This window comes from Rutidosis leptorrhynchoides, chromosome 8 (genome assembly GCF_046630445.1).
Source record: "Rutidosis leptorrhynchoides isolate AG116_Rl617_1_P2 chromosome 8, CSIRO_AGI_Rlap_v1, whole genome shotgun sequence".
Lineage (NCBI taxonomy): Eukaryota > Viridiplantae > Streptophyta > Magnoliopsida > Asterales > Asteraceae > Rutidosis > Rutidosis leptorrhynchoides.
In genome coordinates, this window is record NC_092340.1 from 336,194,283 (window position 1) to 336,206,500 (window position 12,218).

Here is a 12,218-nt window from a genome sequence, read left to right on the forward strand (position 1 = left end):
AATCCATTTCAATACGCATTCGATCTTGATCCCTTTACAAATCAAACGTCACCTACATTTAAGTTCCGTGAGATTATTTAATTTTAATTCACATAGGAAATATGAAATTATTGGGAGAAAAAAAAGCCAACCATAAGTCTTACTATATACTCCATATACGGAGTATATTGTTTAGTTTGTGATAATGATTATTTTGTCATTTTACCTAAACCACATTAATTACCTTTTAGACTTATGGTTTGGGCTCATATATTTTGCTTGTTACCAACCGGTCTACGTACATTCATTTGTGATGGTTTTCGTCACGAAATTAAATGCATGATTACACAAGTAAGCACCCTATACATCTAATAATTCAACTTAATTATTAGAAAAACCCATATTATTACAAATTAGGTCGGGTCACATAACTCAGTTAAATCGTATATATTTAAATAAAAATACTTATATGTTTTCATGTTTAACCATATTATTACAAATTCGGTGCCATATGCATGACATTACTAATTCTTTTAAAATAGCTAACTTTTTCTAATGTAGCTAGGCCCGCATCAACTCATCATATCATATACAGTATATAATTCAAAATGTATATGTATATGTATATGTAGTACGTAAATTACAGGTTTAATTTCAATTATATTTAATTAATTAAATCGTCTTAGTTTCCCATGACAATTAGAGAGTTTACTAACAATCATGTTAACATAAAAAATTCTCCGTAATAATTAGATACTAAGGGCCTGTTTATTTGAGGCTCGATGGACTGAGGTGTAGATGCTTATTCGGTCAAACTAAGCCTAGAATATACTCCATATAATATAGTGAATGTGCTAAAGAAATACAGGCCTAGAATATTACTCCGTATAATATGGTGAATATACTTAACAAATATACGTAATACCAATAGTAATACTCTAATGACCTGTTTTTTTTCACTTGTTAATTTGTTTCTACAGAACTTCTAATTCAGTATGCAAAACTGTTGTTTGTTTCACAATTAATCTGTCACCTAATCTGAAAATTAATCTGTTTTTAAAAAACATAGAATTAGACAAAACTTCTAAAAACAAAAGAAAACACATGCAATTTAAGAGAAAAAAAACATAGCTATTCAGACTATAATAACGCAAAATATGGGTGCCCCTTAATTTGCATTACTAATTATTATATTATTATTATATTATTAATTATTATTTATATTTACATTTACATTTACATTTATATTTATATTTATTTATATTTATATTTATATTTATGCTATAATACTATTATGGGTTAAAACTATAAACACGCTATATACAGTACTTTCATTTTATTTTAATGTAGGCTAATATCCACTAAAATGCTATTGTGAGCTATATACTTTCAAAAAATGTATTAATATGAGCGCATTAAACTTGTTAACTGGATAAAACAAAAATGAGCGAACAAATGTGAAAGTATATAGCCTACATCGGAACAAATCATTTTTGTATATAGCCTACATCGGAACACAATGAAAGTATATAACCTATTTGTAGTCATATAAAATTAAAAGAAAAATGAAAGTATATAGTGTATTTATAGATACAACCCTACTATTATTATATACAGTAATGAAGGATATATAATGGTGTTGAGGTTGCAAGTCACATAAGCATTATACATTTTACACTAATCTTATCTACTAACTAAGTGGGTGAGCTAGCTTAAATGTTCCTAACATTCTTTACCACCTCACTTAGCTTTAAAAATTTATCAAAGCAATTCAAGATCTTCTTTTCTCTCACCAGAAAGGAGAGAAGCCTAAATTGAAGTTTATCTAGGTAGGTAGGTAGGTAAAGCAACTTCACATTTTTGGAATTAAGTTTGGCAGCCATTGATTGATTATGTAGAATTAGCAACTCTCTAAAAGCAAAGAAGAAAACTTAACAGTTGTTAAGTCTTGTCCGTACGCTGTTGATAATTGCAGTGTAATGCAAAACTCAGACAGAAATACAAATCAGCTGGTAATGGCACCTGAGAATCTAACTATTGGTAAGATCCTATTTTTACATATAATATATAATGTTCACAATATATTACTTCTTCTCCTAAGAGTTTTAAGATTTACATGGTTTTGTTCCTTGGTATTGGTTCCTACATTCCTCTAACTAAAACTCAAAAGAATTAAAAAAAAAAAATTATTTGCAGTCTTATCTTTCTTTACAAACTCCAAAGCTACCTTCACCTAGTTACCAACTGTCTTCATAACAAGTTGTTAATGATGGTTAATTTTTTTTTTTTGTTAATCAGGCCCTCCTATTTTTGTTACTCAATTATTGAAAATATATTTATAGGAGTAGTATATTGTTTAAAAATACAATTACTCACACACATCACTACAACAAATTATATACACTAATTCACGGACTACAACAAATATATACACTAATTCATAGATACATACAAGGAAAAGTTAACTTGTGCACATGTTAAGAATCATTAATGACGTTAAGGTTTCAATGAATATTGTAAAATTGTACAGTACTTAATACATATGTAAACTTAGAAATCTGTGAGTTTAATAATTTATCTATGTAATATATTTGTAAAGTTTAATTGAAATAAATGAGATTTAACTTATGCACTTAGGTCAGTAGGATAGTCAATCCCTATATAGAATTGTACATTCCCAAATTCATGGTTAGAAAGGCATAAGGCTAGCCCAATAACCCTTTCTATATGCATACTGGGGCGGAAACGAGTAGTGCGGGGTGGGACGCCCGCCTCCGGTGGATTTGGAATTTTCAGACCTGAAATTTTGGATTTTCATATTTTGCCCCTAAAGCCTCGATATTTTACCCCCGAAGTATTCATATTTTGCCTCTAATGATTCCATATCTTGTCCAAAAGCCCTCATATTTTGCCTAAAAGCTTTCATATTTTGCCAAAAAAGTGACAGTAAACGTGAGCTTTTTAAAAAAAAATTCACTCCGTTTAAAAATTCTTACTTTGGCCACAGGCATAAAGATTCTACCACTTAAATAATAATAATAATAAATAATAATTAATATTATTATAGATTCTAGTGTTTTAGATACTGTTATTATCATGACATGATGAAAGATTCTTATTTCGATAAGGACCTGGAACATGTGCTTTATCATGAGTTTTAAAAGTGTAAATATTTTATTAGCGGTTAATAATAATTTAATTAGAGTATGAAAGTTCCACTTTTTAGACAGTGTTAACCTTATTTTTCCACTTTAAAATTTTATGGTTTAATTCCTAAAGTTAAATTTTTACAATGATTGTCTTTAGAAGTGTATCCAGTTTAATCATATGACTTTCCAAAGTCTAATACCAATAAGTCCAACACAAAATTTTAAGATTAAATCATGAGAAAAACGTTGAATTATTAAAACAATAAGTTAAAATATTTAGGCCAAACTTGTCTTAATCTAACTTCATATTCATGATGAAAACTGGGCAGAAGAGGTGAATGATTCTCCAATTGAACAAGTTCGACTAACCGTCCCAATAACGGATGATCCAACATTGCCTTGCTTAACATTCAGAACATGGTTTCTTGGAATCATTTCATGTAGTGTTCTTGCTTTCTTAAACCAGTTTTTCGGTTATCGCCAAAATCCACTCTACATTTCATCAGTTTCAGCTCAAATTGTTGTACTTCCACTCGGTAAGCTCATGGCAGCAACTTTACCCACAAAACCAATCCGCGTTCTGAACACGAGATGGTCCTTTTCACTCAACCCTGGACCCTTTAACTTAAAAGAGCATGTTCTCATCACCATATTTGCAAATTCGGGTTCCAATTCTGTTTATGCAGTCAGTATCATCACCATAGTCAAGGCTTTTTATCACCGTAATCTTAACCCGTTTGCAGCCATGTTGCTCACACAAACTACCCAGGTTATTCCATTATATCTAGTTCTTGTACTGTGCATGAACTGCATTGTATTAGGTAATCGACTGAATGATTCATCTCTTTATGTAGATGCTTGGTTATGGATGGGCTGGTCTATTCCGAAAGTTTTTGGTTGATTCACCTTATATGTGGTGGCCTCAAAATCTGGTTCAAGTTTCCCTTTTCAGGTTCATCCTCTCTCTTTTATGTGTATATATATATATATATATATATATATATATATATATATATATATATATATATATATATATAGTAAACAAGTTCTCAATCAGTAAAGTTGCAAACTTTATGCATATATATATCTTTCCTAAACAAGTTCTCAATCAGTAAAGTTGCAATCTTTATGTAAATATATCTGCAGTAAACAAGTTTTTAATCAGTAAAATTGCAAATCTTTATGTACATATCTGCAGTAAACAAGTTCTCAATCAATAAAGTTGCAATCTTTATGTATACATATCAGTAGCAAACAAGTTCTCAATCCTTATGTATATATATCTACAGTAAACAAGTTTTTAATCAGTAAAGTTGCAATCTTTATGTATATATATCTGTAGTAAACAAGTTCTCAATCAATAAAGTTACAATTTTTATGTATACATATCAGTAGTAAACAAGTTCTCAATCAGTAAAGTTGCAATCTTTATGTATATCTATCTGCAATAAACAAGTTTTTAATCAGTAAAGTTGCAATCTTTATGTGTATATATATATATATATCTGTAGTAAACAAGTTCACAATCAGTAAAGTTGCAATATTTATGTATACATATCAGTAACCAAGTTCTCCATCAGTAAGGTTGCAATCTTTATGTATATATATATCTGCAGTAAACAAGTTTTTAATCAGTAAAGTTACAATCTTTATACATATATATCTGTGATAAACAAGTTTTCCATCAGTAAAATTGCAATCTTTTTTAGGGCATTGCATGATGAAGAGAAGAGGCCAAAAAGGGGCTTGTCAAGACTGCAGTTCTTCCTGATAGTCCTCGTATCAAGCTTCGCCTATTACATCGTTCCCAACTATATATTTCAATCCATAACAGCAATATCCTTTGTTTGCTGGATATGGAAGGATTCAGTCACAGCTCAACAACTTGGTTCGGGCCTGCGTGGGCTTGGAATTGGAGCAATTGGGCTTGATTGGGCCACTGTATCTGCTTTTCTTGGAAGCCCATTAGCCACCCCTGGATTTGCCATCATGAACATACTGGCTGGTTATATTATAGTTGTCTACATACTGATTCCTATTGCTTACTGGAATAACTGGTTTGAAGCCAAACGTTTCCCGATTTACTCTTCTCATGTGTTTGATTCTAATGGAGGACATTACAATGTTTCAAGAGTCTTAGATGCATCAACGTTTTCATTTAACGAACAAGGCTATAATAATTACAGCAAGATCAATCTTAGCATATTTTTCACATTCACATATGGTCTAAGTTTCGCAACATTAGCTGCCACTCTCTCTCACGTCGCACTCTTCCATGGCCGAACGATTTGGGAGCAAACAAGAGCGTCATTTAAAGACAAATTTGGGGATGTTCATACAAGGATAATGAGAAGAAACTACGACCCGGTCCCACAATGGTGGTTCCATTCTATACTGATATTGATGATAGGACTTGCTTTGTTAACTTGTGAAGGATTTGGCGGACAACTACAACTTCCTTACTGGGGTGTCCTTTTGGGTATCGGTTTGGCTATGGTCTTTACATTACCGATAGGCGTTATCACGGCTACAACAAACCAGGTAATACATATTTCAAAATAATTACACAATAATACAATAATCTTTTATTGTATCGTATTCTAAAAGTGAAACTTTGTTACAGCAACCAGGACTAAATGTTATTACAGAGCTGATTATTGGTTACATGTACCCTGGGAAGCCACTTGCTAATGTGGCCTTCAAAACATATGGTTACATAAGCATGTCACAAGCCATTATGTTCCTCCAAGATTTTAAGCTAGGCCATTATATGAAAATTCCACCAAAGTCCATGTTCATCGTGCAGGTAAACGAATCATTTTTTGATTGCAGACGTTCTAAACAAGGTTGCAAAAATCTTTACTCGGGGAGTACTCGGGTCGGTCGGGACTTTTTAGAGTGTACTCGGCAACTAGGGGATTGCTTAGAAGTTGACCAAGTTTAACTTTGACAAATTTTAACCTTGTTTTGACAATTTGACTGATTTTCGAGTAATCCTGAGTTTTGGCTGAGTTTTGACCGATTTTCCAAGTAATCCCGAGTTTTGGCCAAATTTGACCGAGAACTCCCTGGATTGAAAAACCCGAGTACACGCCGAGTAATTCTGAGTTCTGCAACAATGATTATAAACATGACTAATTAATATTTGTTTTGTGCTTAAAATAGTTGGTAGGCACGATAGTAGCTTCGTCTGTTTACTTTGCCACATCATGGTGGCTCCTTACGACGGTGGAATACATCTGCGACCCGACCAAGTTACCCGAAGGCAGCCCATGGACGTGCCCCGGAGACGATGTTTTTTACAACGCCTCGATCATATGGGGAGTGGTGGGCCCACAACGAATGTTCGGGAATCTAGGCCTATACTCCAAAATGAACTATTTCTTTCTTTTAGGACTTCTTGCACCAGTACCGGTTTGGTTTCTTTCACGCAAGTTCCCGAATAGAAAATGGTTAAGGCTTATAAACATGCCGATTCTTATATCGGGTCCCGGTGGGATGCCACCAACTAGAGCTGTAAACTACAATATGTGGTTTGCAGTGGGAATTTTTTTCAACTTTGTTGTGTATAAGAAGTTCAAGAATTGGTGGGCCAGGCATAACTATATTCTATCAGCGGGACTCGATGCGGGAGTTGCGTTTATGGCTATTTTGTGCTATTTTATGCTACAGATTAAGGATATCAACGGACCAAATTGGTGGGGTATGGAGATAGATGATCATTGTCCTCTTGCGGGCTGTCCAACCGCTCCTGGTATTAAGGTTAACGGATGTCCTACAGTTTATTGACACGTACACTCGATCGATGTTTTTTATACAGAATAATCTTGTTTGAATTTTAAATGTGTACAGTATTTATACTTGTAAACATAATCAAACAGTCATTGGATGTAACTTGAGTTTCAATGAAAAAAGAAGAAGTTTTGAAATTTGAGATCATGTTGTGTATGGTGACAGCCTATTGCGTGAAATAATTAACTATATGTTGACAACAAAAAGAAGTTTGGTTAAATTGAGAAACTTTATACTTATTTAGGTACCCTGATCTAACATTACTATATAAAGTAATGGAAGTATCTAAAAAATGGAAGTTTTGAACACAGCTTCCAACTAATTATAACAAGTCTAAGATGTACTAATCAAAGAAGGTGATGTAACACAACAAATGGCAAAATCTTGTTATTTGAAAGATTCCATTGTTAAATAAAACCAATATTTAAGAGAATCAGCTAACTAGTAAAATACTACTTTTGTATGGAATTCTTAATTATTAAACTACTTGTTATGTTATTGGTTCCATTGTTAAATATCATTCCGGCAGCAGTTGCTGTTAATTACCTAAATATTTGTTAATGTTCATTTCATTCTATTCATTACTTGATCACTGGTATTAACTAAAAAAGTTTACTACTTTTTTTAGAAAGGCATGACATACAAATATCACGAATATAGAAATTCATTCATTAATTATCTTGTATACTAGCTGCATGCTTATATAATTGAGGTTTTTAATAATGCTATAAATAGTTAGGGGTTTAAATTTAAAATTCTTGAAAGTATTGTAAGTTGTAATAGCCCAGTGGTTGAGGCCCTATGTTCCTTGCAAGAGGTCTCAGGTACGAAGCTTGTCCAGGACGAATATTTTGTGGTGGTCAGGGAAGGGTTCGAAACAGCCACGGAGTAATCCTGCTGTGTTGCGTACATCAGAGTTTGAAATCGGATTACACGCCCTCCCGGGGTAGACCGAACATGGAAAAATCTTCTTCCTTTTTATTGTGAGTTGATTACTACCAAAAAGTAAAAATAATATGAAAATAACTTAAAAGAGTTGAATGTTTCATGTGTTTGTAATGCAAATAAGTGAATGAAAGGTCAAGTTCACTAGCTGACAATAATATATAGCCAGAATGAAAATTAAACATGCGCATAGAGATAATAGAGGACAATGAATGTCGATGCATACCTTAACATACATACATCATCTTGATTCAATCTTCTTGTTTTTATTTGTACTCTCATTTATGCTTGTCCTAACCATAATAGCCAGACCACATCTTTCTGATTGAATGTACCTGTACGTAACGCATATCCACCCGTTCGTTGTTATAAGATAAATTATCATATACTCTCATGGCCACAAATGAGGTAAACAAGTCAGTCCAATAAACAGGTCCCCGTCACCTTCAGTTAAGCGAATCAAAATTCGCTCCAATTTAACACAGCAGTACAAGGGAGGTGATGAAACCAAGACTGCTATTATATAAGATTCGTATCTGCCTGCCGTCTTTATATACAAATAAATACCTTCCTACACTTTTCATTAGTTAGTGTCAAAATGGGTGAATTACAACAAACTGATGCCCAGACTCTGCGTTCAGAAGCAGGTGAGTTCTGAATTTTTGGAAGAAAAAATAATGCATGCGTAAATCAAGTCGTTATTTCTTTTTTTTTCTTTTTTTTTTTGGTAATTTAGTTTTTATGCTGAAATAAAGTTGTTATGACAGAAGAGGAAAATGATTGTCCAATTGAGCAAGTTCGACTTACGGTCCCAGCAACTGATGATCCAACACTGCCTTGCTTGACTTTTAGAACATGGTTATTAGGGATTATTTCATGTGGTGTTCTTGCTTTTTTGAACCAGTTCTTTGGTTATCGTCAAAACGCACTAACAGTGTCGTCAGTTATAGCACAGATTGTTGTTCTTCCTGTTGGAAGATTGATGGCAGTTAGCCTACCGACGAAACAGATCAGATTTCCAGGGGTAAAATGGTCATTTTCATTGAATCCGGGTCCTTTTAACATGAAAGAACATGTGCTAATCACAATATTAGCAAATTCTGGCTCAAGTGGTGTTTATGCAGTAGGAATTATCACTATTGTTAAAGCTTTTTACCACACTGAAATTCACCCACTTGCAGCATTGCTATTAACCCAAAGTACTCAGGTAAGTTACTTTATTTTCTTCTGAATATTTCTTGATTAATTTTATTCTTTTCTGAATATTATTATTTTCTTCTGTTGGGTACGTGAATACATAGCTTCTTGGATTTGGATGGGCTGGTCTTTTTCGAAAATTCTTGGTCGACTCTCCTTACATGTGGTGGCCCGCAACTCTAGTCCAAGTCTCCCTGTTCAGGTTCATCTCTCCCTCATGCTCTTTCTTAACGTTAAACTTATAGTTGGCAATTGAGACCCATACTCTAAAAATTGGGCCAATTGGGTCTTGAAAAAAAAGATTGGCAATGTAAACCAGTTTCAACCAATTACCCAACCCAACTTGACCCATTTGGACCCGTTTAAAAATCTGACCCGTTTGACCCATGACCCATTTCAACCCAGAACTGTTTTGACCCGTTACCCAAACGACCCAACCTGACCCGTTTGCCAGGTAGAATTAAACTCAATAGGGGAATCGAAATTAATTAATGTGAGTTTGAAGGGCTTTGCATGAGGAAGAGAAGAGGCAAAAGGGAGGCATAACAAGGCTGCAGTTCTTTATGATTGTGCTTATAACTAGCTTTTCATACTATGTGGTTCCTAATTATCTATTTCAATCCATCACTGCTCTCTCCTTCATATGTTGGATATGGAAAGACTCATTCACAGCTCAACAAATAGGTTCTGGTCTTAAAGGTTACGGTATTGGAGCGTTCGGGCTTGATTGGGCCACTGTTGCTTCTTTTCTTGGAAGCCCATTAGCCACCCCTGGATTTGCTATGGTGAATATGTTGATTGGTTATGTAATAATTTTTTATATAGTTGTTCCATTATCTTATTGGAACAATTGGTACGAAGCTAGACGATTCCCCATGTATGCTTTCAAGACATACAATGCTGATGGAACAAAGTACAACGTCACGAAAGTCTTAGACCCAGCTACTTTCTCATTCAATCAAACAGGATATGATGAATACGGAAAAGTCAACCTTAGTATCTTGTTTGTGCTTGCCTATGGTCTAAGTTTTGCGTCGTTGGCTGCTACCGTATCTCACGTCCTTCTCTATCATGGAAGGTACATAATCTTCTTTTGCTGTGTTAATCTAATCTAAAGGGGTTACATAGGATAAATAAATCATTCTTTTTCGGTTGTTATTCATTCATAGGACAATTTGGGAACAAACAAAGGCATCACTCAACAAGAATTTCGGTGACGTGCATACCAGATTGATGAAGAAGAACTACGAACCGGTCCCACAATGGTGGTTTCATAGTCTTCTAATATTGGTGACTGGACTTGCTTTGCTTACATGTGAAGGATTTGGGAGGCAATTGCAGCTTCCTTATTGGGGTATTCTCTTAGCAATTGCTTTGGCTTCCATCTTCACCTTGCCCGTTGGTGTTATTTACGCCACCACAAATCAGGTGACTATATGGAGACGAGTCAGTCGGGACTTTGAAACGACTAGTCGGTCGAGTCAGGGTTGAGTCGGATGTTAACTAACGTTGCCTTTGACTTTTAGTAGTAATATATATTTAACATATAATCGTATATACCACACATAAATATTTCAAGCGATAATCAAACGTAAATATTTCAAACATTTGTATGGGCACAAAATCTGGATATAAAAAATCTTACCAACCTTGACTTTGACCGATTTTAACCGACTCAAACAGACTTTGACCTAACTTTATAGTGTTGACTGACTAATTAGATGTTATTGGGCGAAACGGGATGGGCTAGCCACCAAACCACTAATCGGCCGACTAGTCGGCCGAGACGGACGTCGTTTACAATACTGCTCCTATGTGTATTGTACGTACACACTTGCTAGCGTTTGAATATATATTGTTGTAATTGTCGAATGTTTTCAGGGAATAGGACTGAATGTTATTACAGAGCTAATCATAGGGTATATGTACCCAGGGAGACCCCTTGCTAATGTGGTGTTCAAAACTTATGGTGACAACAGCATGTGGCAAGCTATACAGTTTCTCAGTGATTTTAAGCTAGGCCATTATATGAAGATCCCACCCAAGTCCATGTTCCTTGTTCAGGTATGTATGTATGTGTGTGTGTGTGTGTGTATTGTGTGTGTGTGTGTGTGTTACAAATCAGTAGTAATAACTGATTGACCGATATTCAACACTAACTAACGTTTACCTAAAAGTTGGTAGGATCAATCATCGCATCCACCATCTACTTTGCTACATCATGGTGGCTGCTCACAACTGTGGAATTCATCTGTGACCCGGCCAAGTTACCACCTGGCAGCCCATGGACGTGCCCAGGTGATGACGTGTTCTACAACGCATCAATCATATGGGGACTAGTCGGACCTCAACGCGTGTTTGGGAATCTCGGTTTATACTCCAAAATGAACTACTTTTTTCTGTTTGGTATTCTTGCACCTGTACCGTTTTGGTATCTTTCTCGAAAGTTTCCAGAGTGGAAATGGCCGAGGCTCGTAAACGTACCGATCCTTATAAATTGTCCGGGACCACCAGTAAAGGCGGTAAACTATAACATGTGGTTTACTGTAGGGATGTTTTTCAACTTTGTTGTTTATAAGAGGTTTAAGAGTTGGTGGGCCAGGCATAATTATATATTATCAGCTGGGCTTGATGCTGGTGTTGCGTTCATGGCTATACTTTGCTATTTGGTGTTACAAAATCGGAACATTAATGGACCCGAATGGTGGGGTTTAGAGGTAGATGACCATTGTCCATTGGCGAACTGTCCTTCGGTCCCTGGTATCAACATTACAGGATGTCCTATTATCCGATAAAACCAAATAGCCATTATCAGACCACCTTGACACAAGATTCAGTAAAATGTAATATGAAATGTAAGAATCATTGATTACATATGCTTATTTGATCTGAAATAGTAACAAATATGATTGTGGGTATGAAATTAACAAATGCCAATACAAAATATATAATGAATAGGAGATCATAATCCAGGCTGTGCGGATGAGGCAAGGTTGCAAAAATCGTTACTCGGGGAGTACTCGGTCGCAGTGGCGGAACTTGAACCCGACTTAGATGGGGCGAAACTAATGAAAGGGGGTAAACAATAAAAAAAAACCTCAATTTTTAGTAATTTTTTGTTTTAGTGCAAAAAAATTTTGCCCCCGAAATCGAGCC

General features: G+C 34.9%; 2 protein-coding genes across 2 annotated transcripts; both read left to right on the top strand.

Annotated features, from left to right (window-relative positions):
* The first annotated feature begins 1,844 nt into the window (after positions 1–1,844).
* On the top strand, positions 1,845–6,928 carry LOC139861251 (oligopeptide transporter 1-like). The gene is made up of 6 exons (XM_071849580.1): positions 1,845–2,019; positions 3,458–3,897; positions 3,983–4,080; positions 4,838–5,669; positions 5,752–5,934; positions 6,294–6,928. The coding sequence occupies exons 1-6, from the start codon at positions 1,959–1,961 to the stop codon at positions 6,915–6,917; spliced, it is 2,238 nt and encodes a 745-aa protein (XP_071705681.1). The 5' UTR covers positions 1,845–1,958; the 3' UTR covers positions 6,918–6,928.
* A 1,228-nt stretch (positions 6,929–8,156) lies between these two features.
* Positions 8,157–11,972, top strand: LOC139861252 (oligopeptide transporter 1-like). The gene is made up of 7 exons (XM_071849581.1): positions 8,157–8,512; positions 8,633–9,072; positions 9,167–9,264; positions 9,568–10,140; positions 10,232–10,490; positions 10,944–11,126; positions 11,240–11,972. Exons 1-7 carry the CDS (start codon positions 8,464–8,466, stop codon positions 11,855–11,857), a joined length of 2,220 nt encoding a protein of 739 aa, XP_071705682.1. The 5' UTR covers positions 8,157–8,463; the 3' UTR covers positions 11,858–11,972.
* The last annotated feature ends 246 nt before the right edge of the window (positions 11,973–12,218 follow it).

Bases quoted from the DNA above. Each gene is read 5' to 3' on its own strand.
- LOC139861251 (XM_071849580.1), top strand. From the start codon at position 1,959: ATGCAAAACTCAGACAGAAATACAAATCAGCTGGTAATGGCACCTGAG. The intron at 2,020-3,457 runs GTAAGATCCTAT...AAAACTGGGCAG, and splicing joins ACCTGAGAATCTAACTATTG to AAGAGGTGAATGATTCTCCA. The intron at 5,670-5,751 runs GTAATACATATT...ACTTTGTTACAG, and splicing joins TCACGGCTACAACAAACCAG to CAACCAGGACTAAATGTTAT.
- LOC139861252 (XM_071849581.1), top strand. From the start codon at position 8,464: ATGGGTGAATTACAACAAACTGATGCCCAGACTCTGCGTTCAGAAGCA. The intron at 8,513-8,632 runs GTGAGTTCTGAA...TTGTTATGACAG, and splicing joins GACTCTGCGTTCAGAAGCAG to AAGAGGAAAATGATTGTCCA. The intron at 10,141-10,231 runs GTACATAATCTT...ATTCATTCATAG, and splicing joins GTCCTTCTCTATCATGGAAG to GACAATTTGGGAACAAACAA.